General features: G+C 38.7%; 1 protein-coding gene across 10 annotated transcripts in view; it reads left to right on the top strand.

Moving 5' to 3' along the window:
- CHRM2 (cholinergic receptor muscarinic 2) overlaps window positions 1-25,695 on the top strand; it is a 103,012-nt gene extending 77,317 nt beyond the window's left edge. For 8 of the 10 annotated variants that reach the window (XM_074826023.1, XM_074826029.1, XM_074826025.1 and 5 more), the window contains 2 exons: window positions 16,412-17,844; window positions 20,893-25,695. In XM_074826023.1, the coding sequence (XP_074682124.1) occupies window positions 16,451-17,844; window positions 20,893-20,914 (1,416 nt within the window). In that variant the 5' untranslated portion in view covers window positions 16,412-16,450 and the 3' untranslated portion in view covers window positions 20,915-25,695. Of the gene's footprint in view, window positions 1-14,749; window positions 17,849-20,892 lie in introns of those variants that run through there. The other 2 variants (XM_074826030.1, XM_074826032.1) reach the window with 2 other exon arrangements.
- Window positions 25,696-25,967: the final 272 nt, after the last annotated feature.

The raw sequence follows: 25,967 nt of genomic DNA, 5'->3' as shown, positions 1-25,967 counted from the left end.
AATACATGATGTGAGACACTTCCCCAGCTGCAGTGTCAAGGGCTGAGCTGGTGATGGGAGGCTGTGCCTGGGCTAGAGGGGGCGGGCAATGGATGTCACTTCAACATGATTGTTGCAGAAATCAAGGAGAGAGCTTCTGGAGCACAGAGGCCCCTTCAGGATGCCTGCCAGGGACAGACTTTTTTAGTGCTCAGACCTGTCAAGAGAAACAGACAGGACTCCTGTAAAAAAAGAAATTTCATTAGCAAGTGGTTGTCCTGTGTCACCAGTTTCTCACTGGAAATAGTCCCATCAGTCAGAACAGTGTTTAACCACTGAGGCTGGTGAGGCAAAATCATGTGGGCTGATTCTCTCATAGCTGCCAAAAGCATTTAGAAAAAAAACCTCCCAAGAATTCAAAATACTTCTTAAACCTCAACACTGGTTTTAGCCTGGGAAGGGAGGGACAAACATACCTTATTCATAGCAAGCTCTTATTCAAAATGTTCTTTTGAGGCTGGAAAGAGCTTTCATTTACCTTTTGTCCCAGGAGACTTTCCAAGGTCCCTTTCCTGGGCTCGAAGGTGATGAAAGAGAGGAAGCTACAAACTGTGTGTCTTGACTGTCTGGGAACAAGAAATGCCTCATTCCTATGAGCAGTCTTGAATTCATAGGTTTAAGTCATATATGAGCATTCTAACAGCCAATTGTTTATCTAAAGTGAAACACTAAACTCCTTGGCATTTCCCATCACTTATACTACTACCTTTGTCAGTTTGCTTGTCTCAAAACTACTTTATGAAATTTCCTTTCAGAAAGAAAAATCTCAAACACCTTTTGTCACCTCCTGTATAGAGCCTTGAAAAACCAAAACTTTTCTACATAAGCTTTATTTTTATATGGACCATAATAAACACAGGTAGATCGAACTTTCTGACCACAGAAGCAAAATATGCATTATAAGATTGCAAAAGAGAAACTACGAAACCTATGAGCTTTTCCTCTTTTTACTACATTGTCTTTATTCTCAGCCAAGTACGAGTATACTCTTTGCATCAGAATAAAGGAGATCACTATTTACTTGTTCTCAAACATCACCCAGTTTCCCAGGATTGAAAGAACAGAGGTATCACAAGCTATGTGCAACAATGACAAATTTGCTAAAATGACTGAAACTCAAATTTCTATTTGTGTTTGAAGTCCATGTGTATTTACATGGGAGTTTAAGGCATATTGGCTCTGCTTAGTTCAAGGTAAATTGCATCAGTTTCTCACTATCTGGAGCACTAAACCAGTCCATTGATGAAAAGCAACAAACACCCTTCACCTGTGAAGACTACAAGGCAGCAAGAAGAGATTCTCACAAGAAAAGCGTAAGAGTTCGGTTATCTTCATCTCTCTGCCAAATCAGTAGTTGAAAATAACTATGAACTGTGTTACTATGTTCAGTTATAAACAGATTGTGCAGAAGTATGCGGTATGAAATAACGAAATCACAAAACCTAGCAGGAGTGGCTAGAAAAAACATTTGTCCTATTACCAGATATAACTGTGTTATTTGGGAATGCCATCTTTTGGATGTTTGATCTTCTTTGCACAGGTGATGCAATTCAAATATGCTATCTTTGATCTAAATGGATTATGCATTTGCAATACCTACCTTGGAGATAACGAAAGAAAAAATTAATATACTTCTATGTAAGATGTAAGTAAGGAATTGTCCTGTACTTTTCCACATCCTTTATACTTCTTTTGTCTCTTGCCTGTTTCCAGCCTGTGTGGATAACTGAGACATCCCTTGTGTCAGGTCTTAGATGCATAAGCAAGATTGTTGATGGAAATGAAGCAGCAATGGTACCACTCTTCACTTCCTGTCTCAGCAGAGTTCCCAGGCCCTCATGGAGACTCTTATTCCTATATGCAGGAGTATGAGAAACAGGAAGATACCCAGATATTTTTTGACCTAATTGTGCTGTCATTATCTGTTGACTACCTAGCTGACGATAGCGGTCAACATCAATCATATTAGCTGATATTATGAGACAGGGTGTTGGATACTTTTAGACACTCTGTTGATAAGTATTTCCTTGCCATCTATTCATACAGGGCCCATCCTGATCACTTAGTTAAACCAATATCATTTTCAACTTTCTGTTGTACTTGACAGTCACAATAGCAACTGTTTTCAAAAACAGCACACCCCCACAGTATCCCCCATAAAAAGAAAATAAAATTTGTTGTCTGCTTTTCCAAACATTTTAGAAATTGATATGAAAGTATAGATAATGTACTGACATAGTTTGTATCTTATGTAGAATCCATACTAAGTTACCTCCTGAGATTTATTTTCTATTTGTCTAAACGTTAATAATATAGAACCTTTTCTGGAATAAGTCTCTACTCAGGACAATGCCACCCATTCCTAATTAGTTACTGAGATTTTTACTACCTGGGTTACTAAAAGGCTCTTCATTTAGATGCAAAACCATAGTCTATTAAGATTGAAATGTTTCTAATATATGGTGGGGTAAAGGAGAAAGGACACTATCCCTTGAATTACATGGTCTGAGATAGGCAAACCTCAGACAATTAAGAAGAGAATAAATGATGCTCTCAGTGGGATGGTGGGTTGGGTGGCATTTGCTTAGGATGACCAGTATCATTATGAGTGGATACAAAATTATTATAGATCTCTGTAAAGAGAGATGACTGACATTTTTAAATGCTCATTTGTGAAGTAGTAAATGTAAAGAAGCAGATAATTACATTTAAAGGTCATTTTCTAACCATAACATTAGAAAGATTAAGAGGTTAAACATTAACCTGACTATAAATCACTCCATTATGCCTTTCTACAAACAATAGTGTCTTCATTTTAACTATTCAGTGTCTTTCAGTGCATCAAACATTCAATGTGATTGCACTGCATATCAGAGACTAAAACAAAAATATCCAAATTAACTCATTAAAAATGTAAAAAACCCCCTCTAATGCTACTTTACATATAGTTTATACCCACCCCACCCCTCCAAAAGATACACCTCAGAAACTTCATGAAAGCCATTCAGGACTTCATATATGTGGAGGACATTGATGTTATGGATAACATGTTTAAATCCTTGAAATGGACTGAATTTAGAACTGAACCTCATTTACGCTTAGAAACAAGAGAAAATGTCATCTTAATGATGTTGCCTATGCCACCAACATTTAGAGAATTTTCTTATTTACTATATGACTGGATATGTAGCAGGGAGCAGTATATGTTTTTACATATGCTACTACCGAAAGTCCTGATATGAAAAAACCTGAGAGTCACTATCTTGGCCATCATTCCAGCTCGACCAAAGGAGCCTGCTTAGAGATGGATAGTCATCTGCCTGCTCCTCAACAAGCCCACTCTAAGATGACGGCATCTGGATTGGGATCACGCAGCTGTTTTCTCCCTCACTGACAATTTCTTTTTGTGGTCTTTGTAAAGTAAGAAGGAAGAAATAACCCACTGAGAAGCAGTTATACCAAAGTATCTTAAGCCTGTTATATCATGAGCAGAAAAAAAAAAAAGGACAAGCACACAATCTTTCTCTTTTTTTTCTTTCTTTTTTTCCTCCAAACATTTCCTTTCAGATCTCTCTTTGAAGTCACAGGCTTATAGTGTGAGTGACTGAGAGCAAGGAGCTGTGAAATGCGCCTTTGAGCCATAGACTTCTCAAAGAGTATCACAAGACAAATATGACTGGGGTACACAACATCTGCAAATCAGCATGGCATTACTGAGGTTTTGTTCAGCCTCAAACTCTGGGAGCTTCAGAGAACCAAAAACTTCAGCAAGGGAAAATAATTTCTCCCATCCTGATTCTACTTTCCTACTTAGGAGGTCTCACTGCTACTGTATGCGGTGTCTGCATTGGTGTAATTTGCTTATGAAGAAATAATTAAACACACACATACATTGTCTATATAATGGTTTATTATATGTGAACAAATTAGGTATAGTTACCAACTTCTGTTCCACTCAGCCTTGTTATTGCTCTGCTAGTACTGGATACTTTCACATTGCTAAAATATACAGCCACCCCTCTGCTGTTGTAAGGTCGTCCCTACAAACTACCCTCACAATACACCACTCTTCATATTTACTAAAAATAATTCGTGTTTGGATGAATCTGATTCGCTTCATAATCAAACACACAGATCAGCAGAACGCCTCAGTCCTGACTGGTTGTGTCTCCTGATTCTCCACTCACAGGTGTTCTGCATTTCTCATCTAAAACAATTTTCATTACTTCTCTTACATAAAAGATAGTCTGACCCACTGATAATTCTCAAACAGGGAGCAAAACTGGTTATCATGATCTTGGAGCAGTCAGTACTGATATAACAGTTTCTTAGAAACTTCAGGGAAAAGCTGATGAACTTTAGGATTATTTCTGTAAGTTGTCTGGTAGAGCCACTGGTCAGCCTCACCCATTATTCATCTCGAGTGGGAGAGCAGCACCGTAGTGTGTCATTACAGCATCGCTTCCTGCTAGACCTGCTAGGAGGTTTATATGAGACAGCATGAATCTTTTTTTCCTTTCTGCAGTTTAAAGCGCTTAGACAAATGGGAGCTGAGCATTGCCAGTGAAGGGAGTAACTGTTAGACCAGAAGATGAGAAAAACAACACAGTGTAACCTAAGGAAAATAATAGTCAGAAGACTGATCTGAACAGCGGAGAGGTGGAGAACAAGATGAGAAGGACCAGAGAGGCTGAAGGCTAACCAGGTGCTGCACCAGGCAGCAAGGAAAAATGAAAAGGGAATGAACAAGAAGAGTGATGTGGGTCTGTCCCAGATCCTGTTTCTCTCTAAAGCAGAGCCACTGCAAAGATCTGAGGGAGGAGTGTCGCTGTTAAGGAGAGGAGATGCAGAGGCAGCATTTAGTAATACAACCAGGAGAGGGGGAAAAAAGATACCAAGACAACTCAAGTCCCTGAGACATGACTTCACAGAGAGCTGTGGCTGTTCCACTGTGCTGAACTGTGCCTCTGCCAGTTCATCTGAGACATCAGGGACATGGTGCGCTGGGGGAACCAGGCTCCTGTGGTCCCCAGTTTTCGGTCACAGTTTCCCTTACTGCTTACTTTATGTAATATCTTTCTGTTGAATTTTTGAACATTTTACCTTCCTCAGGGATCACAGGCAGAAATATAGAAACCCTCCCTATGAGAAATGTCAGCTTTACCTGGAGATAAACATCTTAATCCTGATTGATTGCCTGAATCTCATACCTTTTGGAGGCAGATCCATCATGGAATTGGTCACTAATGGTCCCAGACCCAAGCTGCTTTGCTGCAGAACTGAGCAAGAAAAGAATGACAGGGCAAGGGGGAAATAAATTCATGACCACAACATAGATAACAGCACAGGAAACAACAAAAGCAATTTACAGGGGAAAATAAATAATCTCTATAGGAAAACTGAATACACTGGAATTCCTAATTAGGGAAAAAAAGGATAACTTTTTGAAAAAATAATTTCTATCCTCTTCTCCAAAGAGGTTATGGAGGCCAAGTCTCAGTGAATGGCAGCAGGATTTAAGAAATTAAATATTTGAATAACCCTTGGAGGTGAGATTTCAGATCTTCAAGTCACTTCAGTTCTTCAACAGTACTGCTCAATGCACAAGACGTGAAGGAATGCTAGCCGATCTCTCTGTGGGCTGGCATGGGATAATACAGACAGGTACTGAAACTAGGGTCAGGGAGAAATTTCTTCTGAAAACAGGCAATAAGGGGTGACAATTCAAAGAGCCGAAGGGAATGCTCTTGCAGAACTCTTCATTTCTCTTGCATTCACCCTTTCTTGCTTTCTCCTCATTAACTTCTTTTCTTTTTCATTCACACCTCAGTGTTGTCCCCATTTCCTCCCTCTTACTTTCACCCCATTTATTATTTTCTCTTTTCTCTTGCCCGGCACCTCCTGATGTGTCTTTCGTTAGGCACGTACTGATGTCCAACAAATAGGTTTGTGCTGCGTGGAGGCACGTTGCAATGCAGCAATTGTTGCTGAGTGATTCTGCTGCTGTTGCATGACACAGTGGGAGGGATTTAATCTCAGTCATGACACCCCAGGGACTCAGCAGTTTTATGGGGGAGATTGTTCCCTAGATAGTATTCCTATCTAGGTAGTATTTCACTTCCCATAAGTTTGCTCTACCATCTAGTCCTATTAAAGAGTTGTTAAGTAAAGATGGAATTAGATTGAGAGAACTGGACCATGTAAATGACACTGCAGAAGATGAGTGTAAAGTAAAACCTCAGGAAACAAAATATATTAGTTAGTAGATTTTTTTTCTCCTCGGACATGTTTGCTGTGGAAAGGTGGTCTGAGACAAGGAAGCAGAAACAGCAAACTTGCAGACAATAACAGGAAAGGAAGTGAGAGAGTAATCTACAGCATAATTATGGAATTTCAGGATATTAATAAAAACAGGTTTGAGGTCCTCAAGACCAGAAATGGGAGAGCAACTGACTTCATGCAAGTGAAGTCATTCTAGCAATAGTCTTGGTGAAGCTGACATGGTGCTTCTGCCGTGACATAAAAGAGGTTCCCATGCAGTAAATATAATGGTGCAGTCTCTAGAAGTCTGAATTTCAAAATCTACCTATTCGTCTCATTTTAATAGTTTTGGTTTCAAATAATCACAATTAGCACTTCTGAAACCTTGCATTTCAAATGTTCCCACTATTTTCTTTTTGCAAACATTCAAGAGAGGTCAAAGTTTGATGTCTCTTTTAAAATCAAAATGAGAAGAGAGATTAAGAGTATTTGCTTATGCATTTTAGTCTCCTTGGCCCAGTGATGTTGAATATATTTTTAACAGAAGGTACATGGTCAGAGACAAGTCCCCCAGTTCCCTGTTTTTAAGTTAACCTTGTTAAACATGACATTATTGTTTAACATAGGATAGGGCTTCTCTTAATGCCATGGTGAATTATTCATATGCAAAGCTAAGGTATTTTACCTTGTTAAGTGTAACTGCAGCATGTTGAGACCAATACCTGGAGCCATGTGTCATAGCCAGAATTAGACACGGATTTCTTAAAACTGTAGTGGAGTAAAAATGCAATTACTCTGCAACTACAATCTATGTAATTAAAGTAGGTAGCAGTCATTTAGTGAAACATAACACAGTCAGAGACTTAGAGAGTCTATAATAATGTAGTAACTTGAACATAAATGCTGCAGAAAAACTGCTAAATAAATATTTCATTCCTTTGGCCAGGAACATGTAATCTTTGAGGTTCTTTGTCCACAAAATGGGAGATGATCATGCAGGCTCACAGTAAACATTCATAGCTCTGACCAACATGTTTATGATTAGCTATAGCAAACACTTCATTTCAGATATTCAAACATTTTACAAATATCTCTTTAAGTATTGTTAGCATCTCTCCATCTTTCACAAACTTCTTTCAGACTGCAGAATGGACTTGGAAATATGGATTCTGATTTGGGAATTTAGGTACCACTCCTTTCTGGTAAGGTGAAGAACTAATCAGTTCTTTCATTAATTCATTATCACTGCCTTAAATACGGTCTGCAGAAATACAGGCAAAAAAAAAAAAAAAAAAAGATTTAGTTGCCCTCTCAGAAACAAGTTTGAACTTGAGTTCAATATATGTTTAAATTCTTGCAAAGAATTTGAGCCAACTCCCTTTATATCTGTGCTTATAATCTACATTTTAGGTAAGCTGTTAAGTAAAATGGAAGATGTGTAAAAATCCCCAAGATTAATGGACACAGAAGCAGAACAGACTAGATTTTCAAGCTCTTGAGAACTTCACGTAAGAGTGATCATGATAGACTTAACAAGAATTTTAAAAGCATTTGCTGAGCAAAGAAACTGGGTACTTTCCAAAGCAGGTTCAAGGATCATCTAGAGGTATCACAAGTGAGTCTGCTAGATCATAAGTGAGTGAATAAGGAAATCACTGATAAACACAAGGTACTAACACCATTTCCAGCTAAGGGAAAAGGAAAGATTTTCTTTAACTTCAGTAAGAGTCCCTCTGGGCCCTCAGTATGTTAATATTCCTGTCAGAGACACTACCGAAGGCTGCAAAATCTCTGAGGAAGAGTGAGAGTCTCCACGGGTTTATTCAGAGTCCCAAAAGGACCTCCATGACTTGGAGAGATTTGCAGAGATTCACTGAAATATCACAACACCTTTTCTGGATTCACTGGCAGGTGGAGGGTGTTAATCAACAATTCTCTGAGATACCGCCCTGTACTGTATTGTAGTTCTCTGTTATTTCATTACCAATATTCCTTAAGCCTTTAGCAGGAAAAAAAAAAAAAAAGTAATTTAAAACAGGAAAAACTAGAAATAATGTGGGTTTAGTTTTTTGTCTACTGATATTTTTTTAAGAACTACCCATACGTGTTTTAAATAAGAGATGCATTTCTGTTATTCATTAGCTCTAGGTATTCAGAACAAATTGTAAGCTGGTTTCAGTCAGCCTTCTGAATCCTCTTCTCTTTTGCTAGCTTTGCCACTTGTCACCCAGGGACTTTGAGTAGCTCTCATAAGGTTTTTCTATTTAATAGCACAGGCATGATAGCTGATATGAGGATAATGAAGTACTGTGTCTTCAATTCATGCTGGGCTGCAGAGGGAGTACTTACCTATCATGGTACTATTCCTTCAGAGAATATATCCTGGAATCTACTGATTTTCAATTCAATCTTAACCAGAAGCTTAAATAACCCTTCTGCTAAGGGAACCTTTCTCATGGCTGAAGATAGGTATAATTTTAGAGTTCTGGTATGAGCATTTCATCTAAAGTGCTTGAAGAAGATAGTTATAGTCAGATAAAACTTGTCTTGTTGGGATTGACTGGTGTGAGGAGCTTCAGTCAACTTCCAGCAACAGCGGTAGAGCACAAGGAGGAAAAAAGAAGAGGCTTACTGAAATCTCACTTTGATGTCCCTTTTCTAGCTAGCCTATAACCTCTGCAAGTATGATTTCAGCATAGGTCCACTGATGAAATAAATGTGTGTGTGGCATGAGCTAGTCCCTAGTTTTATTGCCTTTTGATGACACCAGCCACTCTTCTGACCCATTTACAACCTACTCTGAAACAACACTTTGAGCTGGATCATATCCAAAGTGATGACTAGATCATACTGGTTGCAGTGGATAAGCTCAGGCCTGAGCATGTGTCTCTGTGCAGTGGATACCCCAGTCTAGTTATATGTCAGTATTCAGACTGTTTGCTACAAGTATATCTAACTGGAATGGTTTCAGAATTTCATTAAATTATATCTCTTCTCTTTAATTATAGTAAAATGGAAATTGCAATAAAATGTGGGGTTCCTCCACCTCAGAGATAAGTAAGCACCTACATTTTCAACACATCGAAACCATCCTAGTGCTGGAAATGACTGCTTTACGTGGTAGTTGCCTTTCTGTGCCTCTAGATGGAGATCCTATCCATTTAACTCAACCCTCTAGAGAGAACATGGGATGCTTCAAGAGCTCCATTTTCATACTCCATAGACCAAAAATTACTTTGTTCTCTGATTTCTGGGTTATAAAATTCTTTTGATCTTAGTAACTAGATTTTCAGACCCCCCTACTTCACAGCTTACCAGAAAAAAGGGGGAAAAAAAAAGCTATTCTGTTCTAGCTTTCCACAGCAAAGGAGTCCTGAACAATATATTTTACCTGAAATGTAGTGGTGAAACCCCCTGTCTTTTCAGTTGCCATTCTGCAAATTCCCTCCAGCGTGTAAGCACCTCTGACAAGCTGAGGTGCACAGTATTGCAGGTGGGACTCAGAAGGAATGATACGGACCATTGTGTTACCCAAAAAGCAGATTTGTGTCCGGCATGCAATGAACCAATCTTCACACACTCAGGAGAGATATTGTAATTTATTCAGGCCTGGGTGCTCAGTGGACATTTCCACAGATCAAGTACCAACAGCAGGTTTTAATGCTCCTTTTATACACAAAGATCAGAAGTTAGTACTTTTCCATAGCACGCCTATTAGATACTGATTGGTTAGTGATTAACATACAACTATAATACAGCTTACTTAATGTTTCCAATACTACACATGCTCAGGGGAAGGGTCTTAACCTGGGCAGGGATCTTTTTGACCTGTGGGTGTGTTTTTTAGCATTATAATGAAGGCAATTCAATTTAAGGACACCCAAAAGTTGGTTTCATTGCCAAGTTAACTGATTGATTAATCACTCTGTCAAGTTGTCAAATAACTCATTCTCAACACAATTCTATACATTGTCTTTATGGTCCAGGACATTCTAGTCATTTTCTAGACATGGAGAACAAAGCTTATTCTTTAAAAATTTCAGTGTCTCACCTGACCAATCGTATAATTATCCCCAGGTATGCAGTAGCTATAGCTACTAACACAATGATTAACCATGAAATTTAGCAAGTATGAAGTAGACTATATCAATTGTATTCCGTCACTTTTACCACATGGGCAACCATATCATATGGTTCCACCAGAGTGCAGTGGAAAGGCTTGCCAAACTTCACCAAGAGACAGCTATTTGCTCACTGGTCTGGGACAAAGGGTTCTTTATATGCAGTCCTAGCAAGAATAAGGAGACACCTGAGTCAAAGTATCTCCTCCAGTCCAGGCAGTAAAAATCCCTTTTTGTGGATCAAAACCAGTTAGATAAAACCATGCCTATCAAGCATATTTTTCAGGTTTGCCCAATGCATTAAGATGCAGAATTTAGCTTGTAATGATGTCAGCTGCTCAAAGACTGAATGCAAATTCTCTCTTGATTACACAGGTCCTGAAAAACAGATATATCTGCAGCCAAAACTACACTTACAGAAAGACAATAAATTAAGTGCTCTACTAACAGTGGGTGACTATCAGCACAACAATAGTAATAGTAACAACAATACCAATATAGTAGAAATACATAATTATCCAGACCTTTGAGGAGAAACTACTTCTTTTTTGTATTTTCCTGAAATGATAGAGATTATTGTTTGTTGTGTTTTTTTCTATATTGCCTATATGTTTCCTTGCGTGATTTTGAATAGAACCCAGCTGGGCTTGTGACACTATATTTACCAGCTGTAGACTATAAGAACAGCAGTGAGCAAGATGTAGTTAATAGTTGTACAAATGCTCAGAGACTAACAACAGGACTGAGGCAGCAACGCTGATACCAGCACTGCCACCTACTCATGTACAAGTACCCTGTTGCTTTTCTGGGAGTATTTTTTCGTTATTTTATCTCAATTGTTTTAGTGGCACAGTGTTAGTTTGTTTTTCTTAATGCTCTACCACTCTGATCTACTTGGTGTTTCAAGATATGTGCAGAAATTGTTTATTTTTCCCTTGAGTACCCTTCACAATGAGATGGGGAAAACTAGATCCAGACAGGCCCACAGAATATCTTTTTTTGTAGGACATGTGCTGACTGAGAAAAACAAAAATGCATGAAAATAAGAAGAATGGACCACACCGAAGCAGTAACACTTTGCAAAGGTGTTTCTAGTTTCAAATGGATTGCAGAAGGTAACCCATGTGGTGAAGATTTTAGCCTTCTGGTACTTGGGGATTTTCTGAAAAGTATTTTTTACCAAAAGCCCAAACTAGATCTATAATCTCTCCTAAAGTCTGCAATAAATTCTGACTAATGTGCCTAGTACATTTGTCACGGGTTTAGGGATTTTGTTTCTCTCTTTTTTTCACACCGTGGCTTTAAATGATGCCAGGAAGGAATTTAGAAGCAAAACCAGTGCTGTTCAGGATCAAAATAAATTCAGGAAAATAAAATAAATCTATTATTGCTACAGCAAAAATCAAATCCATTTTACATAGGTTTGGACTGGAGAGGAACTGGATCAAAGAGGAGAAGTTAAAAAAGTATATTTTACTTTTGTTTGAGAGTCGAATGTTGAAAAGTGCTCAGAGTAGCAATGCACATATGTTCCTGGGTAATCCCATTTAAATCACAAATATAACTTTCAGGTACAGATTGTTTGCTTCTTCTTTCATGTCTCAACTTTTATAGGGTTTCAGAGGATTCAAAGAAGCCATTAAATCCTTACCATATTTAACTTGGCAATATGCAGAATACAAAGAAAGGATTTGTCTAACAAACTTTGACAGGCATGGCATATCAGCCAATTTTTTCGATATACACAATATTTCCATAGTCTGTTTTGTGACAAATGTTGGAGATATATTCTAAATTTAAAATTACGGTGATTGCTACAAGATTCATCTTCACCAAAGGGATAGGATCCTGTCAGAGCAAGTGGAAAACACACAGTCAGCAGAACATAATACCTAAGTACCTCCTGTCTGAGGATCATGAGCCTAAGAGTGACATGCAGTCCCTGTCCCTTCTCCTTGCCCTCCCATTTTTGCAGGCCTCCTCCTCAGGGTCTGCAATGGAATAGGGTGAGTACCCTGCATGGCATCATTTTGCTCCCTCACACTCACTGCGATTCGCTTTTACAGTGAACCAGCTTACAGACTTCACCCATCAGACCTCTGTTTCACTGTTCCAAGTGACTCCTAGGGAGGTAAATGAAGGAAAGCTAAGCAGACCATGGCGGTCAGCATGCTCTGTGAAGGTTTAGTCCAGCCTGTGCCAGCCTGGACTACATTTCTCCTTGCGAGTGGCAATGGGGATCCAAGTCAACCCACCCATGCCCTGCTTCTGCCTGTTTACTACTCACTGCAGAAAGACCTGGCATCACACCAGGGCAAAAGTGCATGTACTTTGTAACCCACCAAATCCCCCAGTTCTGCCCCAAAACCTTGTCTAGTCAAAAGAAGGGAAGGGAATGATTTTCAGCACTATGAATTCTTTAGAGGGGAGAAACTACTTCACTGGAAATGTTTCCCAACTATATATCAAATATCAAACAATGAATTATTTTATATGTAGATTTCTTGGCTCTGGACATTTTCCATGCAGTGATTATGGTGTTTGCATTTCACAGAGTCATATATATTTTGAAATATATTTCAGAAAATGAACTTGGCTGGTTTTCAGGTCACAAGAGAAATTTCTTGCCTTTTCTGGGTATTCTCTGTTTAGCAAGAATGCACTTAGCATAGAGGATAAATGATGATAGCCCACGGGAGTCAGTGCCATATTGTGCAACTCACACAAACACCCATGGGCTTGCAGAGGAGAGCTCTGTTCCTTCAAGAATAAGATCTGGTACTTCTCATAATGGGAGGTCATATTACCTTAAAATGCCTCTGCCCTGGAGGTCTGCCTGAGGAATAACATCTGTTCCCATAACAACTGCCTTTCCAACAGGAGAGATGGGCTCCATGGCATGACAAAACAAAGACAAAATCCACAGGCAGTTCTGTACTGAGGGAGCAAGCGGCCACAATAAGAAACAGAAACCTCACTACGGACCTGATTCAGACCCTACCAGAGCCAATAGGAAAGAGTCCAGCATATTTCAGGGGGTCTTGGGTTAGGGAGCATGCATACCCTGTCTCTGCTCATATAATGGTAGTACTATCAGCAGCGATGATATATGTCAGTTGAAATCAAATGTTTCTTCAGCCCTATACTTTCTCATTAACACACACATGCTTCACTTTACAATCATATTGATGCAAGCAAAAGATTTTACTGGAGCAAGTGATAGCAGGTATGTTTCTCTATACCTAAGAAAGCTGTGTCAGTGTAATTTGCAGTCAAGAACTACCAGTATTCTCATGGCAGGAAAGTTTTGTACAAAGAGAGATCACTGGGAAAGGGACTTCTCTCCTTTGCTTCCATTTGAAAGAACACAGTGAAATCCTATTCCTAACAAATAAAATTAGTTTTTAGCTTTCATTCGTCTCCTTGTATCCCAGATAATAAAATCAGGGGAATTTATACTGAATTACCAATATTTCCACTGTAACTGGGTAAAAAATTCAGCAGAAAAGACTTAAGAATAAATTTAGCTGGGAGATGGTAATTTGGATTCACAACAAGTTTCAAGGTTTCAAAATTAATTTTAGTTCTTCAGTGGAATGAAAACAAAACCTCTGAACGTTTTGTCAAAATGAAATTGTAGAGAAACACTCGGGTTTTTTATCATAAAGTACATTTTTTTCAGCTCTGATTCTCTCTCATTCTCTTTCCTTTTTGCTCCCTCTCTCACTCTCTGTCACCAGAGGTAGCTGCAGAGCCCTGGATCACAAACTCTTTTCAGCTGAAATTTTTCTGAAATTCATACATCTCTGTGAGTTATTTTGTCTTTTCATCAAAAATGCATTCTGTTAAGAATGCTCATAAACAACTCTGCTTGGGAGAAGTTCTTAGCTTGTCCCAAAAAATTGATATCTTACACATCTAACTGGATCACCAGCTGTTCAGCTGTGAGGCTTTGGGTGAAAAGCACACAGTGAATTGCTGAACTGACAGTCCTATATATTAAAGATGTCTGTCCTGTCTATTTTTTGCACAGAGCATAAATTCTGTTATATTCTACTCAGCCTATTCTTACTGTACAAAGCATATATTTAATTAAAGTATTCCTCCTCACAGTTTTGTTCTCTTGAACCTGATCCCAAGGATTTTAGGGATGTACCTGTGAATCCATAGTAGGAAAAAAATGTCTGTCTAGTCTTATGTTCCTCTTTTTATCCATGTGTTCACTTCAACATGTAATTGGCAAACAAATCTTAGCTGTTTCTAAAAGCAAAGGCAAATGCATGAGCCCCACCTTCTGCCAGTTATATTTCTTTAAGTATAAATTACAAGATTACAAAGTTGCCTCAGACAGAAAACCTTTACTCTGGTATAGCATTTTGACTTTTCCACAGAGACAGACTTGCTTATTTTTCTTAGAGGTCAGAAGAGTTTTTGCTGTTGTGCTGAGATTTTGCATCATCTTCTTCCTTTTGCATCTGAAAGAAAATATGCAGTGCTGAAATGACAGTGAAAATGCATTGCTCCATTTAAGTGACATGGATTGTATATGTCTGTGCATCAGCAGGGTAGTCACAGGGGTCAGAGGAGGATTCGTTAATCCCTGATGTATAAAGGAGCCAAACATAACTGAATTTTTTGTCTTCCTTTGATTGCACCACCACTTTTAGAATCTCTGTCTTAAAGAAGTGATGCCTTATGGGTGGGGGAAAACGGAGAATATTCCAATTAGAAACAACCTAACTTCTCTGTCACATCTGGCCTTCATGCCTCAATAATCCCTTGAGCACAGCTCATAAATAATGAGCACTCAGAGACTGACTGTACAATTCTAGTGCATTCTATCGACTTCCAGGGGATGCACAAAAGGATAGTACATATCCTGAGGGCAAAAGCACGTGTGGTTTTCTTGGTCTTCTAACAAATGCATATTGCTAGTAGTTTAATTGCTACTTATTGAGTACTGCCGGTAGGATATACAGGGCACAGAAAGAATTGCTGTGTATAAACAGAACTGATTTTTATCTGTTTCTTTCTTTATCATTACCCTGATATCCATTTCAGACCTTTTGTCATAGCTTTATGTGATACAGAATAAAAATACTGTGATTTGAAAAAAGTGAGAAGATATAAGTAAGCAAACATCAACAGAAAAATTCATCATGTTAAAAAAAAAAAAAAGGCAACCAAACAAAAACCAACCCTTTTTCCAGGTACAAATAGTCAAAAAGATGTAAAAAATAACTTTAAAGGAAGAAATAAAAATAAAAATTGTATGCATCTAACTAGATAGACAGATGTTCAGCTGAGGTGCGTTTACGAATTCTATTTACTTCAACCGACCTACCCTTTTTTTGTTTATTGGCAGACTAATAACTTTAGTTTGATGTAGTGCCAAAATCTTTGTGTTGACAAAAAATTAACTGCAGTGTAAGAAAATGAGAGGGAGACATGACACAAACTTGTTCCATAAATCTCACAGAAGCATACCCAGGTGGAACATGAAGGAAAGATGGAAACATAAGTCACCTTCATGTGATCTGGCTGCTGGTAAATAACATTTTCACCTCAGATTACAAGAATGGCATACCCTCAGGACCAGACTTATTTATTTGGAGTAGGGTTTGAAATGAGCAAAGTGAACTAATTTATTAGTAGGAAAGAAATCAATATGCAGATCTAGTTCCAAAATTTTCAAGTCAATATTAGTTTTATAAGAGAACAATGAGAAAAATATATCTGAGAACTTAAAAATCTAGATATGGATTTAAATGTTGTGTCTTTGTCACTTGTTTAGAAGTATTCTATTGGTTTGTTATTCCTTAAGGGGTATTATATGTTGTAAGATGTTTTCATCAGCCAAAGATGACCGGTTCTTCTAAACACACCTTCTACCTTTAAACTCTTTCGAAGTAGGTTTTCTGGGATCCATTTCCTAAAGGCAAAGGGACTAATTTCATTATGGTATCTGTTTTGTTTTCTTTCCTCTACAGGCTTAAGTGATAACTGGGTATCTTGCTAGCAGAACAGAAATGAATAATTCAACGTACATAAACTCTTCCACTGAAAATGTGATGGCTTTGGAGAGCCCCTATAAAACTGTTGAGGTGGTCTTCATCGTCCTGGTAGCAGGTTCTCTCAGTCTAGTCACCATAATTGGGAATATCCTAGTCATGGTGTCAATCAAAGTCAACAGGCATCTACAGACAGTCAACAACTATTTCTTGTTCAGCTTGGCCTGTGCTGACTTGATCATCGGCATCTTTTCAATGAACCTATACACCCTCTACACTGTGATAGGTTACTGGCCCTTAGGGCCTGTGGTGTGCGACCTCTGGCTGGCTCTTGACTACGTGGTCAGCAATGCCTCTGTAATGAACCTCCTCATTATCAGCTTTGACAGATACTTTTGTGTCACCAAGCCTCTGACGTATCCTGTGAAGCGGACCACTAAGATGGCAGGCATGATGATTGCAGCTGCGTGGGTGCTGTCCTTCATCCTGTGGGCTCCTGCAATTCTCTTCTGGCAGTTCATTGTGGGGGGAAGGACTGTCCCGGATGGGGATTGCTACATCCAGTTTTTTTCTAACGCTGCCGTTACTTTTGGCACTGCCATTGCAGCCTTCTATTTGCCTGTTATCATCATGACTGTCCTTTACTGGCAAATCTCTCGAGCTAGTAAGAGTCGGATAAAGAAAGGGAAAAAGGAAGCTGCCCAAAACCAAGATGCTGTTTCTCCCAGCCTTGTCCAAGGTAAAATAGTAAAACCAAATAATAACAACATCCCAACCAGTGGGGATGGTTTGGAACACAGCAAAATTCAGAATGGAAAAACCACGGGGGAGACTGTGACAGAGAACTGTGTTCAAGGGGAGGAGAAGGAGAGCTCCAATGACTCCACCTCTGTTAGTGTGGTCACTTCCAACGTGAAAGAGGACAAAGCTGCCAAAGATGCCAGCCAGGCTTCTGCCTCCCAAGACCATCTCAAAGTGGAGAACTCCAAGCTGACATGCATCAGGATAGTCACCAAGTCCCAAAAGGGTGACTGCTGTGCCCCCAACACTACCGTGGAGATTGTAGGTGCCAACGGGGAGGAGAAGCAGAACAGCGTAGCCCGGAAAATTGTCAAGATGACAAAACAGCCGGCTAAAAAGAAACCACCTCCTTCTAGAGAGAAAAAAGTGACAAGGACTATTTTGGCCATCCTCCTGGCCTTCATTATCACCTGGACCCCATACAACGTGATGGTGCTCATCAACAGCTTCTGCACATCCTGCATACCCGGCACTGTATGGACCATAGGTTATTGGCTCTGTTATATCAACAGCACCATCAACCCTGCTTGTTATGCCCTCTGCAATGCTACTTTCAAGAAGACCTTTAAGCACCTTCTTATGTGTCATTACAAGAATATAGGAGCTACAAGGTAAAAACAATAATAAAAATAATAATGCAAAAAGTGAAGAAATTCCTAATTAAATTTAAAAAAAAAATGCCATAGCACTTTATGCTCTTTTATGGAATGTGCAATCCAGGATGTTAGTGGAAATACTGACATGGAGCATCAGCTCCACCCCTGAGAACTACATTTAAAAACATTTTTTTAATTATGGAAAATAAATCTTGAGGACATGAGGATGTTTGAGGAATTTTTCAAGTATGTGGACTGGAGGCACAGTTCCTTGCTTTCTGAGAGTATTCTGAAGAAGGGCTCTAGAGTCTACGATTTTTGGTCCTTCTGTGTAAAACACCTGTGGGTTTTTTTGTTGGTTTGGTTTTTTTCTGTCTCTGTTTAGTATGTCTTCATCTAGAAGAAAAAAAAAAAAAAAAGGAATTTTAACAATAACTGTTTGGAAGATCATTACATAATCTGAATGAATCATGGTAGAAGGTTTCTAAAGCTCAAAGCTGTCTAAAGCTTTTTGTCACTGTCATGTAAGAACCTTAATGTTAGGTAAAAAAATGTTGAAAGTTATTTTATGTTGTTTATAACACTACCATTTCCAAAACTGCATCAGTTCCGAAAGTGTACTTATGCTCAACACATAATCATTGCTAACCTGTGTATCATTTGAAGTCTGCCTCTTGTCCCCTTCTAGGGGCTTTTGTTCGTGATTCCTTCATCATGTAAAGATAAAAATGAAAAAAGTCAATCTTTTCCAGTTTGCTACATCCCAAGACTATTTCAGCATCCATGTAAACCAAAGCTCTTGAGACAATTTTGTTCACTTTGTTTGTTGTATAACATCCACACATGGACTTGTCTTTTACCTCCATCAGCCTTTTCTTCCTTTTCGTACCTTATTTGTCCAGGGCACAAAGGTTGAATATCAAATGAAGTTGTAAATTCAAAGGTCTCATTCAGTCAGCTCCCATGGTAGCCAAAGGGCCTCAGCTGAAGAATAGAAACAAGGTTATTGCTAGGAAAACAGAGGTTACATCCTTTTAAAGTTGGATGTACAGATGAAGAGCTATGCTGAGGCTCCACGGAATGAATAGTTAATATTAGATGACTGTGTTCTTGACCAGTCAAAAGATGATTCACACTCAATTATTGAGGAAAAGAATAAGATGGACTGACATACCTACATGGATGCCTAAGCCCTTAGTGTGAAACCATGGTCCTTCCTAGGTGTATCCTGGACAAGATGTTTCTTTTGTGGAAAAGATATTAGCTACATCGCCTTTTGTACCAGCTGGGAGCAATATTTTCACTGTAAGCCAAGGGATAACATTAATAAAAAGGCAGAGAGGAAAACAGTGATTACACAAAACCAGACACTGTAATAGTCTGGATGGGGAGCTGGCAGGGGTATAGTTCAAATATTATCTGCTACTCCACACCAACTCAAATCCAGATTATTTCTGCTTGGCAGATACTATTTCAATATTTGTTATTTATTGTAGCACAACTGAGCACTGTGTGCATAGGACAAAGTGAAAACAGCAAATGTTTGTGAGTTATGCATATTCTGGTTACCTCCTTCTTAGTAACTCTAACTTCCAGGCACTAGTGAAGGTACATCTACAGATTTTGTTACCCAAAAAAGTAGTTTGCTGCATAGACAGTGTCCTGAGAGACTGTCTTCTGGAGTGAAAACCACCTACCAAATAGGACACAAAATCATTCTGTTATTTCATGCTACCACATTACAGTCTTCCAAAATGCATTTAAAAATAGCAGCCTTCACAATTATGGGGAAATTATCTCACAGACCTAAGCTTTACATTTGACAAACTTATTGGAACACAGTGTCAAAGCACTTTGACAATATGAGAATTTTCATGTTTCAAAGTACAAATTCCTAGAAGAAAGTGAAAATTAGGAGATTAAAGTTCAGTAAATTAAGACCACATTAAACTCAGGATTAACGTGTCTTAATATGCATTCATTGATTCTATACCCCTAGTGATTTCATTCTAATATATCTAAGTATCTCCATGCAGCCAAGGATCTAATTTTGCAACCCTCACTTGCCTTGAGTCATATTTACTATCACTATTTACATCTTCCTTCTTGTAAGGAAGAATTACTCAATGATAAGACTTGCAAAACTGAGTGCTGCTTGTCTTTCAAAACTACATTCACTAGCCTTATCTTGACAAGGTAAGGGAAAGACTTACATGATCATTTCTAGATCATTCATTCTCTTACAGTGTTAAAAAATCCAGATAGAAACCAAAGATAAAATGAAATCTATTCATTTTCTAAATTCTCTAGAAAAGTTTCATAAAAGAAACGCCCCTGCTTCTTTCTTTCAACAAGTGCTGTGGGTATCAACAGTACAGGTACTCAAACTGGGAAATAATGGCTTGGAAATATGATCTTTTAACTCCAGTTTTCCAGCAGATGTGCAAATCCAGAAAATAAAAAATAAAAAAACCCCAAACAAACAGGAAAACCTTCAGTTTGAAGCTTTGCAGCACTTTTCCATAGCAGCACCCACGCTTTTGATCCTAAAGGCCAAGATGCTTTGGTGTGTGATATAACATATTACAAAGGGTTGCAGGACACAATCCTGCATGTTTCCACCTTGTACCAATTCACTGAAAAAATATTTCCATGATACATCTACATTCACAGTCAATTAAACAGTGTAAAAATAGATGACACAATGCACCTATGCGTGTACACACAGGCATGTAAACACACACCCCAACATAGTTTATATACTTGAAACACAGTCATCTAACATTCAACGTGCTGCATGGGATTGTGTCCATGTTGTGCTCATTGGCAGCTGGTGGGAGGTGCAGAACCAGAACTTACTCGTGACACTGTCTATCCCCTCCCAGAGGCAGAGAGGAGACAGAGCCTGCCCTGCAATACTGGGAATCTCTTGAGTCTTCAGTTCGTTGTGGTTCAGTAAGACAAAAAGTGCGATAATCTTTCAGAGTCGCAAAATAATTTGTTCTTTGGAACATCTTTTGAGCTCTCATGTCTTTCCTTTGTGTTCCAAACCACGTTCACCAGGTTTCACTTCCCTTCTGAGTGATAGTTCTGCGAGAGGTAGATGTCGATCTTGAAGAGCAGCGCTTCCTGGGTACCTCCTCCGGCTTTCCCAGCTGTCACCTGTGCCCCATCGCCCCCAAGGCCCGAGGTGGTCCTGCTGCTGGCGTTGCCACATCTTCACCTTGGGCTTGGCCAGAGGATCCCAGTGGCATGTCCACACCATGTGCTGCGCTGGCCACTTTCATTTCACATAGAAATTGTGCAAACTGTGCAGGTGACTCATGAGGAAAAAACAAACAAACAAACAACAAAAAACTGCAGCTAGCACTTCTTGTCCTCTCTTTTTGTTCCTCTTAATTATTTCCAGAAACAGGCTAAAACTAAAAAGGCGCAACCAACCCTTGACAGTAACCCTGCTGCCCACAGGGAGTGACTCGTACTGTCACAGGCCAGCCCTACCTTCACTCTCCAGGGAGAGATCAACAGCCTGAATATTTGTCAATCCAGGTGGCACATTTTCTGGGGAAAAGAAAAGAAAAGAAAAGAAAAGAAAAGAAAAGAAAAGAAAAGAAAAGAAAAGAAAAGAAAAGAAAAGAAAAGAAAAGAAAAGAAAAGAAAAGAAAAGAAAAGAAAAGAAAAGAAAAGAAAAGAAAAGAAAAGAAAAGAAAAGAAAAGAAAAGAAAAGAAAAGAAAAGAAAAGAAAAGAAAAGAAAAGAAAAGAAAAGAAAAGAAAAGAAAAGAGAAAAGAAAAGAGAAAAGAAAAGAAAAGAAGAAAAGAAAAGAAAAGAAAAGAAAAGAAAAGAAAAGAAAAGAAAAGAAAAGAAAAGAAAAGAAAAGAAAAGAAAAGAAAAGAAAAGAAAAGAAAAGAAAAGAAAAGAAAAGAAAAGAAAAGAAAAGAAAAGAAAAGAAAAGAAAAGAAAAGAAAAGAAAAAAGAAAAGAAAAGAAAAGAAAAGAAAAGAAAAGAAAAGAAAAGAAAAGAAAAGAAAAGAAAAGAAAAGAAAAGAAAAGAAAAGAAAAGAAAAGAAAAGAAAAGAAAAGAAAAGAAAAGAAAAGAAAAGAAAAGAAAAGAAAAGAAAAGAAAAAAAGAAAGAAAGAAAGAAAGAAAGAAAGAAAGAAAGAAAGAAAGAAAGAAAGAAAGAAAGAAAGAAAGAAAGAAAGAAAGAAAGAAAGAAAGAAAGAAAGAAGCTCAAGTAATGTTGAGAAATCTGTTTTCCAGTGAGGACAAAACCTAAGAAAAATTTCTGTCAGACTATTTCTGTTTGGAATTTTCATTTGATTTACCAGGAATCATGAGGATCTGTTCAGAGACAAGAAAGTGAACATCACCTGATGAAAAATTGTCCAAAGATAACAAACACGTTTATATGGGTCAGATTGCTTATCCCTGCTTTTCCTTCCTTCCTTCCTTCCTTCCTTCCTTCCTTCCTTCCTTCCTTCCTTCCTTCCTTCCTTCCTTCCTTCCTTCCTTCCTTCCTTCCTTCCTTCCTTCCTTCCTTCCTTCCTTCCTTCCTTCCTTCCTTCCTTCCTTCCTTCCTTCCCAAATGCTCATGGGGATAAGAGTGCTCAAATGGACCCCAGGGATCAGTTGTTTGGCATCTGCAAAGCATGAAAGGGACAAAAGCAAGTGTTAAATCTACCAGCCCTCTGTTTTATGTTTTTCTGGTGGAGGAAAATATATTCACAAGAGGAGGCATCCTTAGCAAGTATGGCTGTGGTGACAAAAGCCCACACACCAATGAGGAAATCCTTGGGGTGGCCCAGCTGCTCCTGGCTGGCCCAACTGAAACAGGGGCAGGAGGGGATGGGCATTTTTTTGTTTGTTTCATCCCCTGATGGATTTGCATGTGTCCATGTGTCTACTTTGCAGTGGGGTTTGCTTGTAAACTCACTGTCCCCTTCCCCAGTTTTGACTTATTTCAATCCCTGTTCTTCGTTCCTATGGATGCGATGGCTGCCCCAGTGGTGCCTGGGGATACACCTCCTGGTTTCTCCTGTGGTGCCGAGGTGTCACACTTTGAATTTTTTACCTCAACTGGCAGCACCTTTCCTTACCACTTCTGTTACCCAAAACTGATCCTGGTACTGGCCTTGCAGAACCAAAGGTAAAGCATCCTCACATGCATCATGGTGCAAAGCTAGTGTGATGCAGCTTCAGGGGCAGGAAGAGTGCTGCTGGTATTTGTTTTCCTTCCCTCCCCTTACAATAATTCCTAAAAATATTTCTTTTTTGAAAAATCAGGGTCCTTCTTGTGTGAAGCTGAAGTCTTAGGAAAGAAACAGCAGGAAGTCAAACTCTGCTTCTGGGGCGGTGCTGGGCGTTTGTCTGGTGTCTAATAGCTTTTGATATTTTTAAAGATCTCCTCTTTGATGGCTCTGTACTCTCAGCTGAGAGCAGTGCAAGTGGTAGAAATTGAGAAGCTAAAAAGAAGCTTTTTTTCACCCCTGGGTCTACAGATTGTTCACATAACATGTCTAGAGACACTTGGTAGGGGTGTGATTTCTATACAGTATCACTTTTATTGTTCTCGTATAGCATGAAAAGCTCTAGACTTTTAAGAAATGATTTATTTTTTTAATTTATAGAAAATCTTTCCCTGAAGGAATCTGAGAGATGGTCCTTAATTTGCTGTGGCTTCTTTTCTCATTTCTCTGTCTATCTTTCTTCTTTTGTCACAGCCTTAACAAAAAGCTTTCCTCCTTCCTCACTTTAACAAGTATGTTGCCTGTGTTTCAGCTACAGGTGTGCAGTTTCTCTTGCCTTTTAGGCACTGTGAATGCTGGTATTCAAACTCTTTAACCCCACCAAAATACTGCCTTCCCTAGCATGGAAATCCGCCTCCACCAAAGCCCAAATTACTGTGTGAAGTGAGGAGTTCCATAAATCCTTTCTGCATGGCTTTTAAATTGGAAGTAAAAAAAACCCTCACGTGAAACAAAGCCAAATCAATTCTCTTCTTCCCCAGTTTTGTCATCACCATATTAGAAACAACGGTGGATAATGACAAAGAGTGAATATTCTTGCAATAGAATATCATGCAGCAACATGCATGGATTAATTTTATGCCCTGTGAAATAATAAGGCAGTCCTCCCTTCCCTTGAAACCTTTTTCATTCCTCTGCTTACTAACAGAGTATTCACTGAGAAGCCAAGCCTAAGAATGTAATTATAGCAAGGCTGAGTTGGACATGAATCATTTACCACAACCAATGCAATTATTTCTCCTATATTTTTACTTCTTTCCTTTTGCTGTGGCCTCTTTTGGCACATTGTGGAACTAGTGGGTTACATGAACATATCCATTCTTCCAGGCCTCATATTTCAGGATACTGGGTAGATTTGTTATACGCATTTCATTCCCATATTAACCAAATAAAGGGAAACAAATTTTGATGTCTTTTTGCCTTCCAAAGCTCTGCATAACCTGAAAAGTGCCATTAGGTAACTACTCTTTTTCATCGTTTTATAGTGAGTTGTTGGTTTGGTTTGGTTTGGGTTTTTTGACCATACTTGCCAAGAAGCACACACAAACTGTATTCTTTGAGATGTCCCAAAGTGCTCTGACTCTCTGGGAGAAGCGTCTGTGGGTGGTATGTGAGGCTGTACAATCACAGTGGCCTTTGGAAGGAAGGATTTCACTGGGTGTTTAACGTTTGGACTGACTGACTTGGCTGCACTGAAGAAAGCACAGGGGGACAAGCTTGGTGTGCCCTAACTTGCAAAGGGACAGACAGGTCACGCTTGTATTGCTTTTCTGCTCCCCCCTGCTCATGTAGGCTGTGGGGAGTGGGGGGGGATTTCTGCCCCCACTGGAGGTTCTGTCTCTAGACCTCTAGACCTCTACCCCAAAGACAGACCTTCTCTGAAGCACATGGTGGTAGTAGTGGCAGTAACAATAATAAAAACACTGGTGAGAGTGTCATGGTTGCCAATAAACAGATCTTCTTATATCTTATCCCTTAATTCTGGTGCCACTTTGCAGAGGTGGTTGGTAACTTAGAGCCTAGCAGTTTGTAAATACCTTTAGATAGTGTGTTTTAACATGACCAACACCGTATCTTGACTGTGTAAAAAATAATACATTATGTGTAATACTATCCAGATAAGGCTATAATGTAAATATATCTACAATGAATGTCCAATTACTCTTCAAGCTCTATGTATGAGGAAGAACCTCTTCTTGAGACGTTTTTAATTTAAGAGTATGGAAAACCTGTTATTCATTTATATAAAAAAACAACTGCGTTCTTTTCTTCAAAATAAAATGCAACTGCGAGAAAGAAAAGAATGCATTACATGTATGTGATATCCAAAATCATATGGTAAAACTGGGAACTGAGGATCTTACAAGTTGGGGACTGGTCAAATTCTTGATGCGGTACATTTGATCTCATATAAATTAAGATAAGCACAAGTTTATGGTTAGCTGTGTAAAGCTGACCCACTTGATTATATATACATTATAGATATATATTTATATATGCTGTATAGATATATACATATTATACACAACATTCATACAGTGAAGGCAAAGTTTGATAAAGTCATATTAACTGGGAATTTGGATGTAATGTTGTTCTCCATTTGGAAGAAAAATGTCTGTGTTATTCAGCAACATTTAAATATGTTAAGCAGGATAAGGAAGCAGGTGTTTCACCAGAGCAGCTCATGAAGGACTGAGACGATGAGGGTTTGAAATATCTTGAATACACAACTAAAATTACATGCAATATATGTGTATGTACTTCTGCTGAGTTGTATTCCTAGTTAAAGCATTGCATTAAACAGCAAATTATAACAATAATAAAAATGTTTTTGTATGTGATATCTCTGTTTATTTTTTTCTTTTTACTAAGTGCACTACCCCGTGAAATGTGTAACTGGGATAATAAGTGGAAAAAAATAGTTTCCTTACAGTAATCACAGGGCTGTGAGACTGTCTGCAGTAATCAAGAGAAAAATTCTGACTTTCTTTTCCCCATCCTTCTTGGCAAGTGTGAAGTTCAAGAGAGGTCTGGAGTACCACTTTACTCGTTCTTGTCCATGTCTGTTCCTCCAGTTCACCTTCTCCAGCGACTCTGCTTCTGTCAGAAGATT

Source organism: Strix aluco, chromosome 5, assembly GCF_031877795.1.
Source record: "Strix aluco isolate bStrAlu1 chromosome 5, bStrAlu1.hap1, whole genome shotgun sequence".
NCBI lineage: Eukaryota > Metazoa > Chordata > Aves > Strigiformes > Strigidae > Strix > Strix aluco.
This window is presented reverse-complemented; position numbering and strand designations above follow the sequence as displayed.